The 24642-nt window shown below is 33.0% G+C and overlaps 1 protein-coding gene and 1 long non-coding RNA gene across 7 annotated transcripts in view; one reads left to right on the top strand and one right to left on the bottom strand.

Moving 5' to 3' along the window:
• Positions 1-24642, top strand: part of LOC118191136 (double-strand-break repair protein rad21 homolog) — a 149190-nt gene that overhangs the window by 104548 nt on the left and 20000 nt on the right. For 2 of the 6 annotated variants that reach the window (XM_085811352.1, XM_085811357.1), the window contains one exon: positions 17467-17956. The exons of 1 other annotated variant lie outside the window; for it this stretch is intronic. In XM_085811352.1, coding sequence (XP_085667478.1) covers positions 17467-17604 — 138 coding nt within the window. In that variant the 3' untranslated portion in view covers positions 17605-17956. Of the gene's footprint in view, positions 1-17466; positions 17957-24642 lie in introns of those variants that run through there. 3 more of the 6 variants (XM_085811354.1, XM_085811355.1, XM_085811353.1) reach the window with 2 other exon arrangements.
• LOC146998621 (uncharacterized) lies at positions 468-6947 on the bottom strand. Its single transcript, XR_015039624.1, has 5 exons — positions 6448-6947; positions 6281-6349; positions 3962-4039; positions 3650-3715; positions 468-604 (listed from the first exon to the last, which is right to left on the bottom strand). It is a non-coding gene; the product is annotated as an uncharacterized LOC146998621 (long non-coding RNA).

Below are 24642 nucleotides of genomic sequence, written 5' to 3'. Positions count from 1 at the left end.
TGAAAGAAAAGGAAGGAGAATAATTTCTCTCTGACTACAGTATAGATGACGTCCGTGACTTTGTTTGAGCTACTGCAGAATGTTCTGAAGTACACTTTTTTCTGTTTCGGCAACATTCATCTTGAGAATTCAACACTTGTTCATTAGCCCTTAGTAATTGACAGAAATGCTTTTAGAAAGTAGTGGGTTCATTGATACCAACAAAATGGTTGGTATCAATAAACTGGGGATACGTTAGTTTCAGTTGTTGGGTTCAAATGAACCTTTCAAATACTAAAAAAGTTCTTTTGCATAATCGAAAGAATTTCATCTGAGAATAATTTTTCTACTTAAAAATGAGTTTTGCAGTACTTTTTAAATACTACTTGTATTTTTATTTTCGAAAATTTTCATAAATATTGTAATTAATTATTTCCAATTTTAATAACTCGCAGAAAAAACACAATTTTCAAGAAATTTTTTTATTATGGTTATTCAGACTTATACTAATATACAGCATCTTTTATATTCCTTATACATTTGACACTGCATGCTTCAACCTGCATGTAAGTTTCTCTTCCTTAGTAACTCCTGACCCAAGCCAAATCATGCACAAAATTTTCACCTGAAAAAAAAAAAAAAAAAAGAAAGAAAATGATAAAATATTTTTAACACCATATTCTCGACCCCCAAAAAAAAAAGAAATTGCAAGAAATACAAATTTCTAACAGAAAAATGCATTTTCAAACAGCTGAAATTGTTTCACAAATTAATAATGCAGATAGCAAATGTAACATATGGCACTATTGCCACTCAGTGCAATCTCTGCATATCCTAAATTCTGCTGGCTGATGTCTTCGTAAGTTCTGAACATTTTTTTGCCTCTAAATTCTGCTGCTCAGTGCCCTCTGCTAAATTATAAAATTTTGCTATGCACTATTCTCTAAATTCTAAAAATTTTGACACAAAAAGCACTACAAGCATCATGCTTGCCAAATACATGATGTGGCCCATTTCTCAAGTCAGATACTAATGCATCAATAGCTTCTTGTGTGTGCTGATAATGGCTAGGTAAAGCATGAGCTTTTATAGCTACTCTAGCACCTCTGACTAACAGTGGCATTTTAATTTTCAGCAATTCCTTTAGCCCCAGGGAAGCACGCAGTATTTTGCTGAAGTTTCTCAAGAGCTCTGCGATATCTTCGAACAGCATGGTTAGCACATTCTACTTTGATCACCCGTCCTCCATATGTAATGCTTTCTTTCACTTTGGCCATTGTGTTAGCATCTCCATCTCCAACAAGTCGAGTACAATGTATTTTGTGAACACACTGGAGATAATTCAGACCTTACACAATGGCACTGCTTTCCATACCTGTAGAAGGCCCATTCCAATTTCGCCAACAAAGGTGCACTTTATTTGGCATCTTGCCATCTTCAATAGCACTGCATATAAGGCACACTTTGTTGCGAATTCCAACAAACAAAATTTTCTGGGTGACCATGCCTATAATAACAGATATGCCACTTGAAGCATTGTAACCATGCCCATAGCTTCTTTTACACCAACCTCCATCAACAATGACAGTTATACAGTGATAACCATCATTATCTTTATCATTGTGAAGTTCTGCCTGCCTTTTCTCCTCTTCTATAACAGCACACATAGTTTCCTGTGCACATCCCTGTATTATTTTGCCAGTAGTTCGCTCACAAGAAGCAAAGGTCGAGTTGCTCATATACGGAATTTCCATGATGCTAAACTTTTCCTCCTCTTGTGAAAATCCACTGCCAGTAGATAACGCACCTAATACTGCAAGCTGATTTAGGCTGCTTTTCTCCATATCAGAACAAATTGTTGCCATTTCCCCACATAAACTTTTATCACATACATAGTTATATGTAGTGACAAGACCACGTCGAATCACTTTGTTAAAAATAAATGATCCTCCAAATTTACAATTTAGGGAATGTTGCTCTAATGTCCTAGCCTGCACTATTACAAAAGACATATTGCAAATTGTTCTGCCAGATGGTAATGGATTTGCCTTTCGTCGATCTTCCCTTTCGATAATTAAAGGTGAATCAGGACACAGAAATTCATCATTAAGGTTCTCCTGAAGAGGCTCAGACTCCAAGCTAAAATATATATATACACACAATATATATACATATATATAATTAATATATATAAATATTACAAATTAGGTTTAAATTTGGCTTATTTGATGACAGCAAAGCACTTGATCTTCCTAAGAGGAGGGATGCTTTCATGGAGGACTTTCTAAGGGAAATGGCTCATATACACGGGGAAAACCATGAAAACGCCCATGCAGGCAGCCCATTTGCAATTAGGTTTAGGAAATTTAGGCAACAGATAGCAAATAAATTAACAATAATAATACACTGGATTACCAGTATATTACTACAAGAAGATGAGTCATCTTCACAACTGCTGCTTCCATGCTCGCAGTGTCATTTGCTCGTGCAATATTAGTCAGTACTTTGTGTGCCGGAGGTTTCACATGAAGGGCCTCTACACCTGAGTATAAAATGTTCGTGTTCCAGTAAACACTGAATTCAGAGGGGCAAGAATAACTCTTTCATGGTGGATAACTCAGTTACCAAATGGCTTTCTAAGGCTCTATTCAAGCCGTTGTATAAATGTCATAATTCCCAACTAACAACGCTTTGTAGTCAGACCTTGCTATGTCACAAAAACTAGTTTGGGCATTAAGCTTGAAGTTTTCAACTTTGTGCCGACTTGATATAAGAGTCGGCCAATCAGAGCATATACATAAAACCTATTGAAAGAGAAAGCTGTAGACACATACATGCATGCACAAATTTAGCTTCTCTAATTGGCTATGGCTTAGACCCTCTCTCGCTGGTGTGAATGGAACTCCCACATTTTGTACCTTATGATTATGCGTCTATGACATTTATACCATCATGTGAACGGAGCCTTAGGATGGCATACTAAGAAGATGCACTGTCTTGTGGGGATAAGCAATTTATACTCCTAAGCCTAAAAAAAAAACTTGGAAAAAAAAGATCACGACTTAAATTTGTTGTCTAATTGCTCTAATTTGAGGCACATTACGAGAGGAAAGCAAAGGTAGTAATCAGAATTATTTAAAAAATTTTATCCTTATATTTTTCTTAAAAATTCTGTAAAATAATAAAATTTTTGGTTTTCCTCAAATAAATATATATGGAAAAAATAATAGCCACATAATCACAGATTTCATTTTGTTATATTTTATTAACAAAATTTAAATTATTAAAAATCTCTTTCATGAAGGGAACATAAAACATCATGAAAACAATGAAAAAGAAGCAATATTTAAAAAAGATAGTAGGCTTATTGATGAGGCTCCCATCAAAAGAATCAAACCCCAAAATATTTTCATTTGCTTCAGTGTCCCGTCTGAAAATTTCACTGATTTCAATGAATATATTTTTAAAAAAAATCTTTTATTTTCAAGTTCTTTCATGCAAAACGTCCAAATTTGGTACAAATCAAATTCATCCCCCTCTTTTTGATAGCTACAATATTATATTTAACAGTTTTAATAGCTATCAGTATGTAAACAACATAATGTAACACCATAAAAGAAAAACATAAATGATGACATTTTAATTTTGGCATAGAGAAATACATATTTACCCCAAAAGAGAGCTTGTATTTCTACCTTCTACGTCAGAGTCAATAACTGAAATGTCCAGATCAGAACTGAGAAGAAAAGAACCATAATTAGTTTAATTAAGATACAATAACACACCGACCAAGTATTAATTTGAGAGTCAAGCAACAAAAATCAGCATCATATTTTGAAATATTCATTATTTGAAAATATAACGCTGATTTTGGTTGCTTGACTTCTAAATTAATACATAATTAGTTAACCATAATTAAGTAACTGTAAGAGTTTCAATATCATGCACAGCTAATATCTATTTTAAAAATAAACCAACTTACCTCAGGAAAGCCTGGTTTGTCTTAGGAACATTAGCTGTAACTTCTGGCGTAGAAAAGTCAAATTTTTCACTTCCGGACCTAAGAATGAAAGAAATAAACTGCTATAACATAATTAAAAAAAAAAAAAAAAAAAAAAAAAACATGAATAAATAAATAACACATAACAAATTTAAGCATTAAGCTATGTATGACTACCACCCATCTCAGACAGTGCGACAGATATTGCTGTATACTGTTTCGCCATACCCTGTGTAGCTATTATATCATGCTGTATAACCACAGTTTAGAAAAATTACAAAATGTGTTATTTATATCTATCCAAAATGGTACATTACTACATGATTTGTAAGAATAAATTAGAGGGCTCTGCGAATGAAATTCCTTCCAATTAAAAAATGTAGGAATAAAGAAAATGCAGGAATTGCAAATGCAGAAATGAAAAAGGGATTATATTTTTTGCACAGAATCCAGATGACATATTTTTCAACATTTTAGAAATTTCAATATTAATTTTAGGGGCATAAAATATTAGGCCCCTAAAAGCAGAATATAGTTTTTAAATGTTCAGATAATCTTCCTATGAGAAGAATTCCTTTGAGAAGTACACATCTGAACCACAATTAAAAAACATGTACAAGAACAGAGCTGAGGACTTCTGTTTGCAGAAAGTCTGTCACATAACATATGAAAAGTTTCTTATTGGTAGATTTTTGATCAGACAGATATTTTATTGTTATACAGAGAAAGCATTCACTCCCTTTATACTGGAGATAATTCAATTTGGACAATGGCAAAAAGGCTAAGCAAGCCTGAGCGTATTGGTCCCATTCTTGGCACTAGTTTGGTTTACGCTCAAAATACACGGCAGATATTTTCTAATTACCTGCATCCCAATATCAATTCAATTCAGCTTTTGGTGGAATTTACCATTTGTGACATATTTTTCAAAAACTACACTTCACAACATGCATACATGACAAATACACAGAACCATAAATAAACAAGCAATAATATATATTTATACAGTCAAAAGTCGTTAATCCGGACTCGTCGGGACTTCGGCGATTCCGGATTATCGATTTTTCCGGATTATAGATCATCAGTTTAAATCTCGTAAGATGGCATGCAGAAATTCTAAAATTAAAAATATGAAACCGTAATTTATGAAATAAAGAACAATTATGATCTAAAGGGTATCAAAATTTACAAAAAAAAAAAGCTTAATATTTATTTGTTTACTTTATTAAACATTTCTTTCAACGTAAGTTGTTTAAGTTGCTTCATTTTATGTGATAATACTTTCTCTTTAATTCTATAAACAGACATAATTTCTTGTTCAGTTACAAAGTCCCGCTGTTCAAGTCCCGTTAATTGCTGTGCCGAGAATACCGACTAACTTGTCAATCGAAATTTTTTCGTTTTCACTAACCTCTCTGTCACATTCTTCATGCCTTTATCCATTTTTTGCAGCAATTCCACTTTTTGTTTGTTGGACATCGAAACATACTTTCGTTTTGTAGATCCTTTGGAAGTTCCAGCATCGGAAATTCTTTTTGACATAATCGAAAGTTCAAGTTTACTTTTATAAAATTGCTCTTACATTCTGCAAAAAATAATAAGTGGGATCCAATTCGAAGATTAAGGAACAACGCAATCATTAACATTAACTGAAATAGATAATTTTAGCTTACACCGTCCGTTATACATTAAACGCGCAGGCGAAAACGTATTCTGCACTTGCGCACACGCATATGCGCAGTAGTCAAGGTCTTACGCGCACGCGTAAAACGCCTGTGCGCATTTGCCAACGCGGCGCATGCGCAGAAAGTTTTTAGCTTTGAGGTCCGGATTATGGGTGTCCGAATTAACGACTTTTGACTGTATATAAATTTTACTAAATGATCATAAAATGTTCCAACGCTAAAAGAAAGTTTTAACACCCAAGTAAATGACATAATAAAAAAAAAGCAAGTTGAACAGCGAGCACATGAATAAATGTGCATACACCTGTAAAAATATACCATAGTAACTGACAAAGCATTTCGTAGCAAACATATGACTATAAAATTTCCAATAATACATGTAATGATGGTGAATTCAATTTAGATCGCAAGAACATGCTCATACTTTTGAAAAGATTCAATTATTTCAGCAATTCCTTGTGAATTGGAATTTACCCTTTCAATATTTCCCAACAATTTAGTGTGAATGGAGGAATAAATTGTTATAACAGAATTGAACAATTATTAGCATCCCCTCATACACACACATATAAAAAAAAAAAAAAAAAAAAAAAAAAAAAAAAAAAAAAAAACTTACTTTGTAAAAAAATCATCCGGGCAATGATTCTCCTTTGACACAGATGCAGTTGTATCAATAATTTCTGACCTTCAATAAAAAAAAATACGCATATTTTACTTCGGAATTAACTTACTACGAAATCATAAACACGGGGTAGTCGATATAAAGAATAAATTATTTCTCACCTTTCGAAAACATCCGCTTGTTCGGAATCTTCCACATCTCGGGAATTTAATTTCATATTTTTTCTTGAGCTCGACGTTTACGCTAAATTCTGGATCTTTTATTAAAACCAGGATGTTTTTTCGGTCGTCCTTGATATTTTCGCATATTTTTTGCAAACTGACCACAGTACAAATAAATGTAAACAAAACGAGTGCGGAATAGCAATGCAATAGGGTTGCCGTAAACGTCATTCTGCTGACAGCTGACAATGTTTAGTGAAAACTGTGTATAAAGGAATATATGAAACGCTTCTAAATATTATTTAGAAAAAAATATGATTTATAACTGATATCAAAATCAATTACTTCGTGAATTTTTGCAGAAATAAGATTACAATGTTAAATTTTAACTCGTAGCGCCATCTATTGATGGCTTTCCAAACTACACATTAAAATTACGTATTTCAAACTAATTTTTTTTAAATATAATATTTAAGTAAATTTCATTTCAAACCTGATTCTAACATTGTGATTTGAAAACTGACCTATTGCTTTATATTTCTGCCAAATTTCACGCAACATAGTTTCTTAATTAGCGATTCTGCGTGTAAAAAAATTTTTAGTATTGTAATGCTGCTGTAGTAGACCACCTTAAATTCAAATATATATGTACAGGATATGCTTTAAATTAGTATTATATAATTTTCAAACTTTTTTGTGGGGGGAAATTTAAATAAATAAAAGCATAAATAAAACAATATATTTAATGCATATAATAATAGAAATAAATTATAAAACACGAATATAGATCAAATTGGAACAAAAAGCTGAGAAAGTTGCAGACATGGTGCAAAAAGCATATGGGATTCAAACTCACGACCCTCAAAAGTAAACACTATTACCGTCAGCTTTACCACTAAGCTAGCATCACACAGGAGACGTATGCATATTTTGGCTTATATACATCATCAAGTAAATCAGTTCTTAAAACTAAATTTTTTGGTCCTATTTCAGTGTGCTATCGTCTGAAAAATTCACCAGAGTTTGTTCTTCAGCTTCTAGTACATTTTTTACAAAAAACATTATCTTTTAAAGTGGCGTTTCGATTGAAGTTAAATGTTATATATGTAACTGTAACTGTATCTATTATTATCTTTAACTATAACTGTAATATAGTATAGTAGATGAGTAATGTAGAATAAACGATGTTTGTGTACATCTTGTAATCATCACTGAGCACGTACCCAACACATATAAAATACAACACATGGCGCAGCTCGTTGTTGATTAAAAAAGAAAATCTTTTTTCAAGAACCATGCAGCCTCTGTAAAGATGTTCTAAACAAAAACATCATGGGAAGTTGTTTACTGTGAAATCGAAACTTATATCCCTGGTAAGTGAGTTGTTTATTTTTATTGGAAGTGGCTAAAAATACATATATATAAACTATTTAAAGTCCTAAATTAAATATGGATGGATTAAAGCCACCAAGTAATCTAAGTTTCGAAGGAAATTTAAGCGAAAATTGGAAGAAATGGAAACAAAAATTCCAAATTTATATGTTAGCGTCTGGTGGTATTACTAAATCACCTGAAATTAAAGTAGCTATTTTATTGCATATAATTGGTGAAGAAGCACTTGAAAAATTTAATACTTTTAATTTAAGTGAAGAAGATAAGAAGGATGTTGACAAAGTAATTGAAGCTTTCGAAAATTTTTGCATACCGAAAGCAAACAAAAGTGTTGATAGACATATATTTTTCTGTCGAACACAACATGTAGGTGAATCATTTGATGATTTCTTAACCGATTTAAAGAAATTAAGTAGCAACTGTGGATTTGCAGAATTAAAAGATAGTTTAATAAGGGATAGAATAGTAAGTGGAATTCTAAATAAAAATCTCAAAGATAGATTATTAAGGGAAGATCAGTTAACATTGGAGAAATGTATTAAAATGTGTAAAACTTCTGAATTAGCAGAACTTCAGCTGAAAACTTTAACTGAAGAAAATAAAATAGAAGCTATCAAACGTAATAAATTTCAACCTTCAGAGGAAAAACGTCAGCCTTGTAAGAAAGACTATCATGTAAAACAAAAGCAACAAAGTACTAAATCTTCTTCAAACTGTCAAGGAAATAAGTACAATAATCCAAAACCATGTAGAAAATGTGGAACTTTTCATAAGTTATACAACTGTCCTGCTTATAATAAGAGTTGCTTGTACTGTAAAAAGAAAAATCACTTTTCTAAAATGTGCACTTTTAAAAATGTTAATGTTGTACAGAATAATTTAGAGCATGAGTTACATAATAATGGTAATGAATATATTTTAGGGTCAGTAGAAGATACAAATCCATTTTCTAAAAATAAAACCGAATGGTTTGAAAAACTAAAAGTAAACATATCTAAATATTTATTTGTTAAGTTGGATACTGGAGCTCAGTGAAATGTGCTACCATTGCCTAAATTTAAACAATTAAATTTAAGAGAGAAATATTTGACTAAATCAAAAGTCATTTTAAATAATTACAATGGTACTACAATTGATGTAGTTGGAAAATGTAAATTATTATGTGAAACATCAAAAGGGGACAAGGATGAAGTAGAATTTCAAGTCGTAGCATGTGATAAAACTGTTCCAGCTATTTTAGGTTTACCTACATTGCAAAAATTAAACCTAATACAAAGGATTTGTACAGTAAATCCTGATTCTAATGAAAGGTTACCAGAACTTTTAAAAGGATATCAAGATTTGTTTAAAGGAACTGGGAATTTAACTGGATATACATATCATGTTAAATTAAAACCAGGAGCTGTTGGTAAAATAGAACCCTGTAGGAAAATTCCACTTAGCTTATTAAATCCATTAGAAAAGGAATTAGCAAGAATGGAAAAAGATGGTATTATAAAGAAAGTTAACCAACCAACAGAATTCGTGAATTCATTAGTGGTAGTAAGGAAAAAGGATGGAAATTTAAGAGTGTGTTTAGATCCTCAGCACCTTAACCAAAATATACTGAGAGAACATTATCACATACCAACCTTTGAAGAAATTTCATCTCAAATGACAAATGCAAAGGTCTTTAGTATTTTAGATGCAAACAAAGCATTTTGGCAAATTAAACTATCAGATTCAAGTTGTGAGTTTACTACATTTAACACTCTGTTTGGTAGATATTGTTTTTTGAGGTTGCCATATGGACTGAGTTCATCACCAGAAGTTTTCCACAGAAGTTTTTCTGAAATTTTTAGTGATTTAGAAGGAGTTCAAATATATATAGATGACTTATTAGTTTGGGGTAAAGATAAAAAAGAACATGATTCAAGATTAAAGAAGTTGTTGGACAGAGCCAGAGAAAAGAATGTTAAATTTAATTTAAATAAATGTAAATTTGGGCTGAATGAAGTGAAATATATGGGACATATATTTTCTAAAGATGGTTTAAAACCAGATGAAGACAAAATTAAGGCTATTCTAGATATAAAACCACCAAAAAATGTGAAAGAATTAGAAACTTTCCTAGGAATGATTACATATGTTTCTAGATTTATACCTAATGTATCAGAATTGACATCATGCTTAAGAGATTTGTTGAAAAACAAGTTATCTGGAACTGGAATGCAACACATGAAAAAGCATTTAGAAGACTAAAAGATGTCTTGGTAAATAAACCAGTTTTACAGTATTATATATATAGTTTTACAGTATTATATATATAGTATATTATACAGATAAACATGCCAGTAGTTTGATCTGTAGATGCATCTCAAGAAGGACTAGGAGCAGTCTTACTGCAGAATAATTTACCAGTGGCATATGCATCTAAGGCATTAACAGATACACAGAAGAATTATGCTCAAATTGAAAAGGAAACTTTAGCTATTGTATTTGCGTGTGAGAAATTTCACCAATATATATTTGGAAAAAATATTACTGTGGAAAGTGATCATAAACCACTAGAATCAATTTTTAAAAAGCCATTAAATAAATGCCCTGTAAGACTACAAAGAATACGTATAAGATTACAGCCATATCAGTTTAAGGTAAAATATAAACCAGGAAAAGAACTTTTTATAGCGGATGCATTATCAAGATCATTCACTGATAAAGGATCTGATTTCTTTGAAGGAGAAATAGAAGCTCGTGTTGGATTAGTTGTAGAATGTATACCAATGTCTAATGGTAAAATGGAAGTTTTTCAACTGGAAACAGGAAAAGTTTTAAAAAAATTAATTAAAACTGAATGGCCAGATGAAAAACGTATGGTTCCAGAACTGGCAAAACCATATTTTAACTTCAGAGAAGAACTATCAGAAGCAAATGGATTAATATTTAAAAATTCCTGTGTTGTTGTACCAAGAAGTTTACGAAAAGATATGTTAAGCAGAATTCATTATGGTCATTTAGGAGTAGTAAAATGCAAGATCAAAGCAAGAGAAATATTATATTGGCCAGGAATGTCCAAAGAAATTGAAGATTTGGTACTGAATTGTCAAACATGTTTAAGTTTACAAAAAGCTAATACTAAAGAACCAATGATATCTAAAGAAATACCTAATGGTCCATGGGAAGTATTGGGAACAGACCTCTTTTACTTTCAAGGAAGGGATTATCTAATAGTTATAGATTATTTTAGCAAATATGTTGAAATTGGACATTTGGAAGATTTGTCAAGTGTAGCAGTGATAAAGCAATTGAAATCAATTTTTGCAAGACATGGTATTCCGAAAATAGTATATTCGGATAATGGTCCACAATATAATTGCAGGAAATATAAAGATTTTGCAAGAAGATGGAATTTTGAAACCAGAACTTCAAGTCCAAAATACCCACAGTCTAATGGAATGGTTGAAAGACATATTCAATCTGTCAAGCGAATGTTAGAAAAAGCTGTAGTTGACAACAAGGATCCATATTTAGTTTTACTGGAATATCATAACTCTCCTATTTCAGATGAAATTAAGTCACCTTCAGAATTGATGTTTGGAAGAAAAGTAAATGGATTGATGCCTATAAAAGAGAATTTTGTCCAAGCTAAACGATATGAAGACCATAAACAACATTTACTGAAGAGACAAACCTTACAAAAATGTTATTATGATAGGAATGCAAGACCATTAAAACGACTGAAAACAGGAGATCATGTTTACATAAAAGAGAAAGGGAAAAAACTAAATGAAAGAGGGAAAATTATAGAAGAAGCAGAAAGACCACATTCATATAGGATTATAAGAACAGATGGAAGAATTGTAGAAAGGAACAGAAGAGACCTTCTTAAAGGAACTAATCAGGAAGAGTTTGCAATACAAAACAACTATGAGAATGAAGTTATAGATTAACCCGAGATACATGAAAATAGTAGGAGCACTACAAATTTAGATGTGCCTGTAAGTCCTTCAAAATCTAACAGAAGTGTTGTGTCACCAAATAGTGAAAGAGGTATAGTATCATCAAATTTTTCAAATGGACATAACTACGTCACTCGATCTGGTAGGACTGTTAAGAAACCTTATTATTTAAAAGAATATGTTTAATTTTACTATTATTATTATTTTTTATAAAAAAGGGAGATGTTATATATATAACTGTAACTGTATCTATTATTATCTTTAACTGTAATATAGTATAGTAATGTAGAATAAACGATGTTTGTGTACATCTTGTAATCATCACTGAGCACGTACCTAACACATATAAAATACAACACATTAAACGGGCTGCTAAAAATATATTTCATGTGCTTACAAATATATGTTGGCCAAAAAGATATATTTATAAAGGAAAATACAAATTTAACATACTCTTTAATGCAGTGGAATATTTAAAAGGCTATCAAATTTAATTTATAATTAACGTTTTTAGTTTTTACCTGTTTCAAAAGAAAAAAATAACAAATCTTTTAATCATATCTAATTTGCTATAGCAGTTTGATATAGTCAGACATTCATTTTTCATTAAAGGTAAATGAGTATGCAGAACTAGGAAATAATTGTCAGGACAAATTTTGCTATTTCATGGACTTGAAAATATAATTTTTGCTGCTGATTTTCTTGAACTGAATTTCTTGAACGCCTGATTTTATCTGCGAACAAGTACTGTAGTTGCAGTTATCTTACTTTTCTTATCTTTTTTTAACTAAATTCAGCTGATTGCTGTCTTTTTCAGCACGCAGATTTCTCGCTATAATGTTAATTCAGAAATAAGTGTTTCTTAGCAAAACATTCTTTCCCTATTAGCGAACGTTCATCGCTACTTCTGCCGCCATTAATTTTTAGTGACTGCACCTGATTGCTCCTTTTTTATCACATGACCCCAACGCATCCGCAGACATACGGATAGAAGTTGAACATTGTTGAACTCCATCCGTATGCCATCCGTCACCACACATCGACCAGATTGCAGATGTCAATCAAAGTGAATTCGCTCGCTGATTGGATAAACGCATAGACACCACAACGCATACGCAGCAGTGGAAACGGGCCTTAATACACATCATTTATTCATCGATACTCAAATTATACAAAAATACTCCAAAGTGCATAAATGTTTTATTTACCTTATCTGAAAATTGGTTGCATTTTAAATAACCTATCTCTAGTCCCATTAATATTGGTATATTTGTATTGTCACCAAAATGCACATTTCTCTTTATTTCAATATAATGATTTTTTATTATTAATTTTTGTGCAATTTCCATGTTTATGTCTTATTCTGACCAAAACATCTGCTCTTGAGGTAGACAGGAATATCCAGTTAGTACTAAAAATCCCAAAAAGTTTTTGAAACAGTCTCAAGAGATTGCAGACTGGTGACAATTATTTTAAGTTGCAGAAGATACACCATGCTGTACAGTATGGTTTACTGGATCTTCTGTGAAAACATTTCTACTGATGTGTTACATTTTTCTCTTTTTATCATGTTAATTTTATATTGGTTGCCTTCTCCTCCTCCATAAGTAGGCATAGGGAGTGATGCATGCTTTCTATTCCACTTCGATATGGGTTTCTTAATTTTTATATTTCTTTTTCTTTGGGACCGTAACCTCTTCATTACACCTCGTTCCATGAATTTCTAATGAACCTGGAACGTCATTTGGAATGCCATTTTTCTGTATGTTGTCAGCCATGTGTTCCAAATTGGAAACATCGTTAGTTGTATTTAATGGTAATTTAACTATGTGAATAATACTATTGAGATCTTCTTCATCTGCCAAATCATTGTCCCAATAGTCTTCAAGCTCTCTTTGTGTTCAAAATTTGTTTCAACTCATGATTATCCAAATTGAGTAAATTAAAACATATTTGTAAGAATACAAATTATAATAGTCATTTATAAAATTCTAGCCAGGTAATTCAAAGACAGCTAGATGAAACAACTTCTCAGCACAGAGTTCATAATCATCTGCCCTAAATGTTTTAAAAATTCTTTTGCTCAACGAATGAAAAAGATTAGCTACATCACCACAATAGTTAAAATAAGCATATTTCCAAATCACCCACTCGAAACATCTGAACAGATAAATGAAATGAAAACAAAAGTCCTATTTATAGTGTAAATATCTAGTAAATCTTTTTGCACTAGAATATTTGCAGGTGGTCAAACTATAAAATAAACAATTGGCTCAGTTTTAATACTGTGAATTCAAAAAATATATACACATAACAGCTATATAAGAAATTCTACAAGTACACAGAAGATATATAATGTTCCCATGTTACTCTAAACTTGTATTCATCTAGTGTTGTATAAAGTGTTGTGCTATTCCATCCGGGCCCTGTCTATTGATAATCTGTACTAGTAAAGCATATTCAACTTTAAAAGATCCCTTCTGGGCAACTGGTAAAATCTAACCCTCTACATTTTTTTATTAGGTTGTCCGTAAAATAATGCAGGTTTTTAACCTGTATCTTTCAAGTATCATAACTCAACTCAAAAACAATTTTATTAATCAAAATAAGCACCAGTCGAATCAATGCATTTTTGCCAACAAGATATAAGTTTATTTACGCCGGTAGATTAAAATTCTGGAGTTCTGGAAGCGATAAAGTTGTCAAAGGCATTTTTGACCTCGTCTTAGTTTCTGAAGCATTTCTTCTACAAAATGTTATTCAGATGTTTGAAAAATGGTAATCATTCGGCGAGAGGTCAGGCAAATATGGGAGAAGAGGGAGATTCTCTTATCCCAATTTGTTCAATTTCTGTAGAGTCAGTTTCATGATGTGCGGCCAAGCATCATCATGGAGAAGAACTGTCCGCTTTCTGTTGACCAATTTTTGGTCAACAGATTTGGCGTTGCAATTTTTGGTGCATTTCGTTGATTTGCTGACAGTACTTATTTTTATTTGCTGCCCAGATTTAGGAAGCTGTGGTGGATGAGACCAGCTGCAGACCACCAAACAGTCACCATAATTTTCTTTTGGTGCAAATTTGGCTTTGGAAAGTGCTGTGGTGTCTGACCGCAGTCCAACCATTGAGCCGAATGCCGCCAGTTGTTAGAGAGAATCCACTTTTCATCAGATGTAACAATTCGATCAAGAAAAGGATCGTTTTTGTTGCGGAAAAGAGGAGCAGACGACACTTCGGCAATTTTTTTTTTTTTCGCTCAATTCGTGAGGCCCCACTTATCGAGGTTCTTTGACTTTCCTATACGATTCAAGTGATGAGAAATTATTGTTTTGCTTATGCCAAGCTCTTGAACAGTTGTGCATGGGTTTGTTTCAACTTAAGTCTTCAAATCATCGTCATCAACAGCTGAACAACGTCCACGACACTCTGATCTTTCAGGTCAAATTCTTCACGATGAAACTTTTGCTACCTCCGTTGAACTGTAGATTCATTAATACTTTTCTCACCCCATACTTTGTTGAAATTGTGAGCCGTTTGTGCTGCACTGTAGCCTAGCTTGTACTCATAAAAGTAAATTTGCTGAAAATCCTGTTTTGACATCTAAACAAAAACACCTAGTAAATATTTTTTTAATGATTTTGGAACAAAATGATTATTATAGAAATATAGAGTGAAAATAGAGTTTCAAAATGATATATAAACCAGTGTAATTCAAAATACTTTTGTTGCTAAAAATGTACAGGAAAGATAAACAATTGAAAAAAACTGCATTATTTTCCAGACAACCTGATAGCTCGATAGGGCGTTAGCCTAGAAGGGCTTGTTAGTCTCGAAATGGCATTTTGTGTTGAATCATTAAAAGTGTTGTATCACTTTTCAAAAAAAGTTTTTTTAGGATTAAGTTTGAAAATATTTCCAATTATTAAAACCAGTTTCTATTAAAATAATTACACAGAATTTAAAATATGAAGATGGGCAATTGCTAGGGACAGATGACAGTAGCAGTGATAGCAACCACAAATAGAAGACAGGAAAATGTGAAAATTAGCATAAATGCGGGATTCAGTAAGATGTGTTGTTCGTATGCAAATTTTGGATTTCCGAAGTTGTTCATCACACAACAGCACTGATAAGAGATATAAAGAATTTGATGCATATTACCCATTGTTGTTCAAAAGCAAAATTTAAAAGAAAGAATCAGTTGACAAACTTAGATAATTTTCCGCATGGTCGTATTATTCAAAGGATTGAAGAAGAGGGGAAAAAAAAAAGATTTTGCTGCCACGGTATTGTTTCAAGACTTTGGAAATTATTTCAAACAGAATGCATAGCAAACATCACAGAGGAAGTCATGACAAAAAAGAGCTGGTGCAGCAAATCTGGTGAGGTAGCAAATCAGTTACTTGCTGTTACTGGCAAGTGAATGTCCCAAAAAGACTGTAGCCAGAATTTTGCATCAAGGAGCCTGCCATTCCTGTTGTTGTATAATACCATTGTCTAGAGGTCACTGTTCTGCCCATTTGCAATGCAGTCAACATTGCAATCAGAGGGAAGATGACTGGGCTTGTGTATCTCAGATGAAAGTAGGTTCAGTCTCTCGTCTGATTGCAGACGCCAACTGATGTGACGTGAGAGTGGTACTGCATATAGTTCAGCAAAGATACAGGACAGGGACCGATATCCTCTATGTAGTGTCATGATATGGGCTAAGATCATGATCAATGTCTGTACATCCTGTATGTACTTCCAGCTGGGAGGGGGACAGGCCAACAATACATTGATATTTTGCTGCCCCACGTCTGCATGTTTGGTGGTGCTGCCAGTGATAAAGTTGTTTTCATGGATGACAACGCTACATGTCATCGAACAGTCACTGTTCAGGAGTGTCTAGAGAGCAAGGATATTCAATGCCTCTTATAGCCAGCACGTTTTCCAAATCTGAATCCTATTAAAAGTGTGTGGATGCTTTGGGGAGAAGTCTTGCTGATCAACAGTGCCCCCCAATAAACAAGGACACCCACCCTAATCCATGCATTGACAAAGAAATGGGATAAATTACCCAAACAGCTTCTGGATAATGTTGTGCAAAGCATGACACAATGTGTAGAATTTTGCATCGCTCCGCATTACTGGCCGTATTCCATATTGGCATGTTGCGCCAGAATGCCTGCAGATGGTAATTTCATTTTTTTCACTTTTACGTATTCATCACAAAATGACCATTTTGTCCTTTGAACAGTTTTCAAAGCCTTCTGGATTTCAGAGCCATAATAATTTATCTTTATTGTTATGCCCTAGTATTCTGGCATTATTATATTTCACTTGGCATCTATCCACACCTACTTTTTCACGTGCTGTATAGTCATTTATGATCCATCCTTAGCAATTGTCGACCAATGTAAATAAAGGACCCAACAGAAGTTTCTATGAAAATAAAATTGCTATAAATCTTATTAAAATATAGCTAAATTTTTATATGATAAACTGTTTTGTAGTATTTTTTATATTGAGAATGTTAAAATGAAACACTTCTTGCTTATTAGTTACAAATAACAATCAGATTAATTTATATAATGTGTTTATTTAAAAATGAAATAAATGTTAATTTTAATCATATAATAGTTTTTTACTTCTTAATTTAAATACTTTAATGAAGAAAACTAGATAATTCAGCAGATATTTATTTTTTAGGTTGCTCAACGATTTTATACAATTTTGATGCTGAAAAAGCTTGACATCATAGAATTAGAACAGTTGACAGCATATGAAGAAATTATAATTGTAAAAGGAAGAATTTTCATTTCTACTTGTGGGAGATATTTTAAATGAGGTTTGCTTTTGTAACATCTGCCTATATAAATAACATTCGTGTATTTGTCTGTCATAACAAAACTACAACTCTATTCCGATCTTTATGAAATTTGATACATTTGACCTTCAAACCAAGATGAAAGTCACTGTCTATATAAGATTGCTCAAAACCATCTCGTTGTAGGTCGCACTCTTTATATACTTATATTTTACATTAATACAACAAACTTTTGATTAGAAACTCAGATGTTAATGTTTCAGATTTAATGGGTATTTTTGATGAATGAAAAAGTGTCTTCCACTTAAGAAAAAGCAATATATTCATTTGTCTTTTGAATTCAATAAACAAACTCAGCAATTTTGAAAGAAATATGTTGCTATTTCCCGAATCAAAATATTTTTATCTTCTATCAAGCAGTGTACGTTATTATTAAACTAAATGTAAAATATTTAATTTTTCTTTAAAATGTATTCAGTTATCGAATAATAGGATAAGCTATTTAAAAGCAAAAAGCACAGATTCATTTCATTTGTTATTAATCACTGGCTGGATTCATGAAAATCATCTGCACATTTGTTTGTTTGTGTAATTCATGTAGATCCACAGTTTTATTCCTATCTTTATGAAATTTTGCCCACTCGATCTTCAAACGAGAAGACGGTCATTGCTTGCACAAGTTTTCAAAAGAAACCAGCCCATGTTGTCCACAGTCAAGACGTTTATAGTATTATAAAGTTACACTCACAACTTCACACATTGTTGTTTGTTCTCGTTATCAGTTCTTGCTAAAACTATTACAGTGGTAGATTGCACCATGTTTATTTATTCTTTAGAACAGTGTATAACTTTCTAGAATAGCTTAGAGCCTTTAAAATAGAATTTAAGTGCTTTCTCTATCAGTTTTTTGGGAATACAGTACCCACCACTTAATTTAAATTTCTTACTTTTGAGTTTACGCCATAAATGTTGGCTGGTTTTCTAAGCATCAGGAGTGCCTTCTTTTCAAGTATTTGAATTCTTAACAAGAGTGTCTTTTACATCTTTTTTAGTATTTTAATAAAATGGATTTGACCAAAATTTTTCTACTCCATCTCGTTCCTTGTACCCACGAGATTGTTTTTTCAGAAAATTTCAGAGTAGCAGAAGTTCCATAAAGTTAACAGAAACAACTTCTACAGGCATCATTGTAAATGTTCCTTTTCACGTACACCGTGCTCAAATCTATTAAATTCGTTCATTTTTTAGAAATTAAAAAATGAAAAGAACAATTCTAGGTATTACGCAATCATGGTCACACATTTTAATCTAAACAAAATTTATAAATTACATCCTATAAATACTTAATTTTTCTCATAAATCATAACCTTTCTTTTTCTCTCAGTTCTTACCTTACGTAAGGATGTTATTCCGGCCTATCTTCAGCATAATTCTGATTAGAAATGTGCATATCTCTCAAATACAAATATGTATAAATACATAAAGAAAACATTACTGGGAAATTTCTGAAAGGATTTCATTTATGAAAGGCTCCTAGGTAAATTCTAGGTTTATCATGTATGGAAAGCTTCTAAAGTCCTCAAAATATTTGCAAGAACAGAAATTGCTTTATATTCAAGAAATCTTGTCGAGTCTTCCATTTTTTAGGAAAACATACGTTTATATAAAATTAAATATTGTTCAAAAGATGATATCTGTACGTCATTTTTAACATAGGCATGTCAGAAATGTTAGTATATGCTCATTTTAATGGCCACGCACTATAGCACCAATCCATAACAATGACTGGCACAAAAAGTTTTCATATATTAAACAAGTTTTTGCTGTAATGACATTCCTGTTTTTATAAATACTTTATATATATAGTGTGTGGGGGATGACAAGGGCTTATTATATAAAGAGCATCAATTATACTTTTAATACTATTTTATTATAAATTTACATCAACTGTTAATTACCTCATATCGAATAATGTTTCATTATCAAAATTGTATTTGATGTTAGGTAAAGAATTTATGCAACATTTCAAGGAAAAATAGCAATTTAGGCAAATATTGAAGTCTGTGTACGTTAGAAAAGTTAAAAACTAATCAGTTAACCAAAAGGAATTTTAATAGGAAAGAAAATTTATATTTTTAAAAAATTTATTCAGTGTTCAATTATTGCGAGACATATGTATACTGCTGGCCATTAAAATTGCAACACCATGAAGGAAAGCAAATACAAAAAAGATATTTATTGTATGTAAACAGTAAGGCATAAAGACAAAATTATTAAATTTGTAAACAGCTTGAGGGTTTACAGGGGTACGAAATTAGTAGAAACAGCTGCTACCCCTGGCAGCTAAATCGGCTCTTACCCGGCTAGGCATGGAGCCGAACTGAGCTTGGATGACAGAAACGGGCTACTCATTCCATGCTGCTTCATGTCTATGTCACACTTCATCAACTGTATTAGCTGGAGCGGGGTGACAGGGCAGTCTCTCAACCCATGACCAGATATTTTCAATGTGTGACAGATCTGGAAACTGTGCAGGCTGGGGCAGCAACTGAATAATCGGTCTATCGAGGAAGGTCAGAACACGATGTGCAGCACGTGGTCTTGCATTATCTTGTTGGAAGATGGTGTTCGGGAGGCCTTGAAGATGGGGCACGATCAAAAATGTACCGATTTGTGTTCAAATTACTATCTATGCCGATATAAAATGTAAGCAGGCAACGTGCAGTCTCCTTGGACACTCCAGATTCATGTACGAATAAAATACTACACATAGAACTGAGACTCATTTGAAAAGGCAACATTGTGCCACTCCTGTACCCAGCTTTGTCATTTGGAGCACCAGAGTTGCCGTCTGCCTTTATGTTGCATTGTGAAGGGAAGCCAAATAATGGTCACCGTGCTGATAGTCCACGACGCTGCAAACGTCGATGCACCATACGAGTGGATACTGGGCATGCTGCAAACATGCCCATTTGACTATTGATCCATGATGTGGTTGTACCGTATGGTTTTGCAGGGCTGACCTCACAATATGTCTGTCCTCTCGGTCGTTAGTCACGGTAGAGCACAGTCCTGCATGCCATTCAGTATGACTCTTGGCAACCCATCGATACCATATTTGCATGACTGGTTGGATGTCAACACAGAACAATAATCTACACTCTCGATAGGCAACGATCCTGCCTCTATCGAATTTCAACACTTGCTGGTAAGCATTTCTTCTTATTCGAGGCATAAGACAATATTCTGAGCACACTCTCACCTTACAAACTGCTTTCCGAATGCAAAATTCATTTCACAACTTTTCTTTCATGCAGTGCTTCAGATGTCATTTCTCTTTCCTGCGCCATCTAAAATGCACTGCAATACTAATCATTTGCATATCCCAACCTGTTCTTACTTTAATGCGATTTTGACGTTCGTCGGATCATTCTTTCCTGGTGTTGTAATTTTAATTACCAGTAGTGTAATTGATTAGCTAACCAAGCTTCGAAAGCAAACAAGTTGCAATAGTGCGAAAACAGAAATAGTATTTAAATTTTTTAAATTCCTTTAATATGAAAAGGATTTAAATTTTTAAGAGATTTATTCTGTTTTCAACCACTGTGAGATGCACATAAATAATTATCTAACCAAGTTTCGAAATCAAACAAACCGCAATAATGCAAAATTACTTCCTGGATCCCTTCTTTGAGAATTCTAATGAATTATTGGGGCTTGATGGTTCCCCCTCCCCTTGGTCAGCTATTGTCATTCTCTTAAAAAAACTTGATAACTTACTCTCACGATTAATGCGAGCACTTGTTTGCCAGTAATTCAGAATATCCTGATGTGTAGATCTGGTCATTTGTTGCAGGCTCCAGAACATCCGATCCTGTGTGTAACATTTGTAGTAAAGTTGATCAAGTCCTTGTGGCTAACATAATAATGATTGTAGTAACATTGGAATAAATATTTACTCCAAATGCTGAAGCAATACCAATTTAAAAAATTGAAGCAAGAAATAAATGAAAATGGAGAATTCCGTTTGAGAAAACCGCTGTGCGAACCAGGGTGGGGGGATCAGTTGTGGGGACGTGTCTGTGATGTCAGTAGAAGTAGTTTCCGATTAGCTGAGAGTCAGGACACGTGCAATTATCTGGATTAGTGGATACATTGACTGGATGAGATAATTTTAGAGCCACACTTGATTTAGAGTAAAGAATCCTGCCCAATCAGGCTAGTGGTTAGCGACGCTGACTGCCCGCCCTACTGAAGGGCTCTGGTTCGAATCCCGGAGAAAGCATGGATGCTTGTAAATGTATAGTGTCTGTGCAGCATGGGGGCACTAAATTATGTCGAGTTGAAAGGGGTTGATGGTAGGGGAAAGGAGGCTGGGAGACCCTCAGACCCCTCCCCTAGGGGAGCTCTCTATTAAAATTGGGGTTGGAAGAGCAAAGTCGTACTGTCACCTGTATATAGTACTCAACTCTTGCTAACAGGTGCAATCTTGAACTTCTTGCCATGATGAATTTTATGGGCTTATCCTGACATTGCCATCAGACAAGTGACATAAGTCACAACAGAATAAAAAAGCCGAAAACAAAATATATGGAATGGTCAAAAAGTAACAGAAATCTCTAGGAGAGTAACCTGCAGCAAACCATAATAAGCAAAAATTAAGACAAATGCATGCATAAATATCGAATGTAGTAAAAAACTTGGAATCAAACTAATGACCTGTTGGTGTCTTGTGTTCTATCTGTCTAGCTATAACTAACAATGTCTAAGTGTGAAATAAAATAGTGAAGGAGCACTGCTGTGATATTTTCTTATTAGTATTATGAAAATCAATAAGTGGGGTATAGATTCATTATTTACTTTTTCAAAATCGTCAAAGAACTTTAATTTTGATTTGTATTCATCATCAATAACACTGTTCCTAATGAACCATCTACTGCTTAAGAGTTGTATTTTGCAGTACTTGAAGTTTATGGTTGTTTTACTTGCGTAAACTAAAGAGGACAAGCATGAATGATTATGAGATACAAACGAGTAATTTCTTATCTACAGGTAAAACTGAGTTCTGAAAAGTTAAGGGAAATAGTTTAGCTAGCTCAGAACAAGGGAAGTAATACAGTACAAATTCCAAAATCCGGACTCGTCGGTACTTCGGCGATTCCGGATTTGGGATTTTTCCAGATAATAGATCAATTTAAATCTGGTAAGATGGCATGTAGAAATTATGCAATTAAAATATGAAATAAAGAACAATTATCTAAAGGGTATCAATATTTACAGAAAAAGTTTAATATTTATTTGCTTGCTTTATTAAACATTTCTTTCAGTGTAACTTGTTTAAGTTGCTTCCATAAAAATTCAAAAAGTTCCTTCTTCGTATGTCATATACAGTTGACTTTCCAATGGCATACCCCCTTGCATAATTTTGAGATGATTGCATAACCTTTATGAATTTTTCGCAGAAATTCAACTTTTTGTTTAATGGTTTTGAAACATGGTTTCGCTTTGTAGATAGATCATTTGGCAGCTACAGAACTGGAAACTCTTTTGATTTAATCCAAAGTTCAAGCTTAATTTTTATAAAATTGCTGTAATAATAACAGTCTGCAAAAAATAATAAGCTGGATCAAATTAGAAGATTAAGGAGCAGCGCAGTCTGCTACATTAACTGAAATGCCTTAGAATCAGTTAACCCTCTGACTGCTCAATTTGTGGACCGAAATCGCTTCCAAAATTGTGTATTTTTTTTCATATTTTAAATCATATTGGAGAATTGATAAATGCACTTTTTCTTTCTGGAAAATATTTTTTATATAGATTTTATCATGTGAAAACAAGTTGCCAGAAAAACCAATTTCAGATGTTCTCACCAAAAAAAATCTTTTTTTAAATAAATTTCAGTCGAATTACAGTTAATTTCTATTTATTGCATAATATAAAAAGTAAAATGTATAAAATTTAAGAAAATATAAAGCGTTGAGAGAAAAATACTGTAGAAATGCAGTTTAGTATGATAGAGTTCAAAACAGGATTCAAGGCAAAGTCCAACTTCACAGTCTTTGCACCAGATTCAATAAATCTAATTAATAATTTAATTAAATAATCAAGATGATCGCTGAATGCTGAATCTAGCAGCCATTTCTGTAAGAAAAAGGTGGAGTTTGAGCGGTAATACCACCTGCCTTTAAACGCCTCAATTTAGTGGACAATTAACGATATGTGTTGGCCAAAGCATAATACTGTATATAATTTATTTCAGTGGTTAAATGCGGGGAAAAACTGGATGCAATAAAGGAATAAACTGCAATAAAGGAACTGGAACAATAAAGGAAGAAAAACACATGCCCGTGGAAATCGTGGGATGAGCAAATTTTGCTACATTTGAGTTGCTTGCGGAAATCGCGGGATGATGAGCCAGAGGGTTAATATAATTTTAGCCTAGCTTAATAGCGTCCGTTATACATTATTGGCTGTGTATCACAAGATTGGAGACGAAAGCCAAATTGTTCCACTAAATTTTGTCTTGCTGCTATTGCGTACTGAAATTAAGCCTGAATTGTATTAGTTATTTACTATACCTACGTTTATTTCTTGCACATGTTTAAAACTAATCCGAGTCCTGAATAAATCTCCCACATATACTTAAGGCTTTATCTAGGGCCGACGCTAAATACTGCCTGGTGCAGTCTCTAAAATCTGCTACAAAGCAGCTTCCTAAGTTCTAAATTTTCGCCTGCCTTTGGATCCCAATGCTCCCCCCCCCCCCAAATTATAAAAATTTCTCATCCCTTAATTTTGCCGTTCGGTGCTTCCTCAAATTCCAAAAATTGTGCCTTACCTAAATTCTGCCGTCCGGTGTGGCACATTCTGCCGCCACTTCTAAGTTTATGGTGAATTAACATATCAGTTATTCTTAATTAAAAGGGCACTAAATGTAATCTTTTAGCCTATGAGTTTCATAAACAAAAATTTTTTTTTAGCATATGAAAAGAAATTTTTGTTGAATTTTTCCTCAATATTTCTTAGAGCATTTAAAAAATCTATAATCATTGCCAAGC

Source organism: Stegodyphus dumicola, chromosome 2 (genome assembly GCF_044657685.1).
Source record: "Stegodyphus dumicola isolate Sdum_Otavi_A_Nest chromosome 2, ASM4465768v1".
Classification (NCBI taxonomy): domain Eukaryota; kingdom Metazoa; phylum Arthropoda; class Arachnida; order Araneae; family Eresidae; genus Stegodyphus; species Stegodyphus dumicola.
The sequence above is the reverse complement of the archived record's forward strand: the minus strand, read 5'-3'. Positions and strand labels throughout refer to the sequence as shown.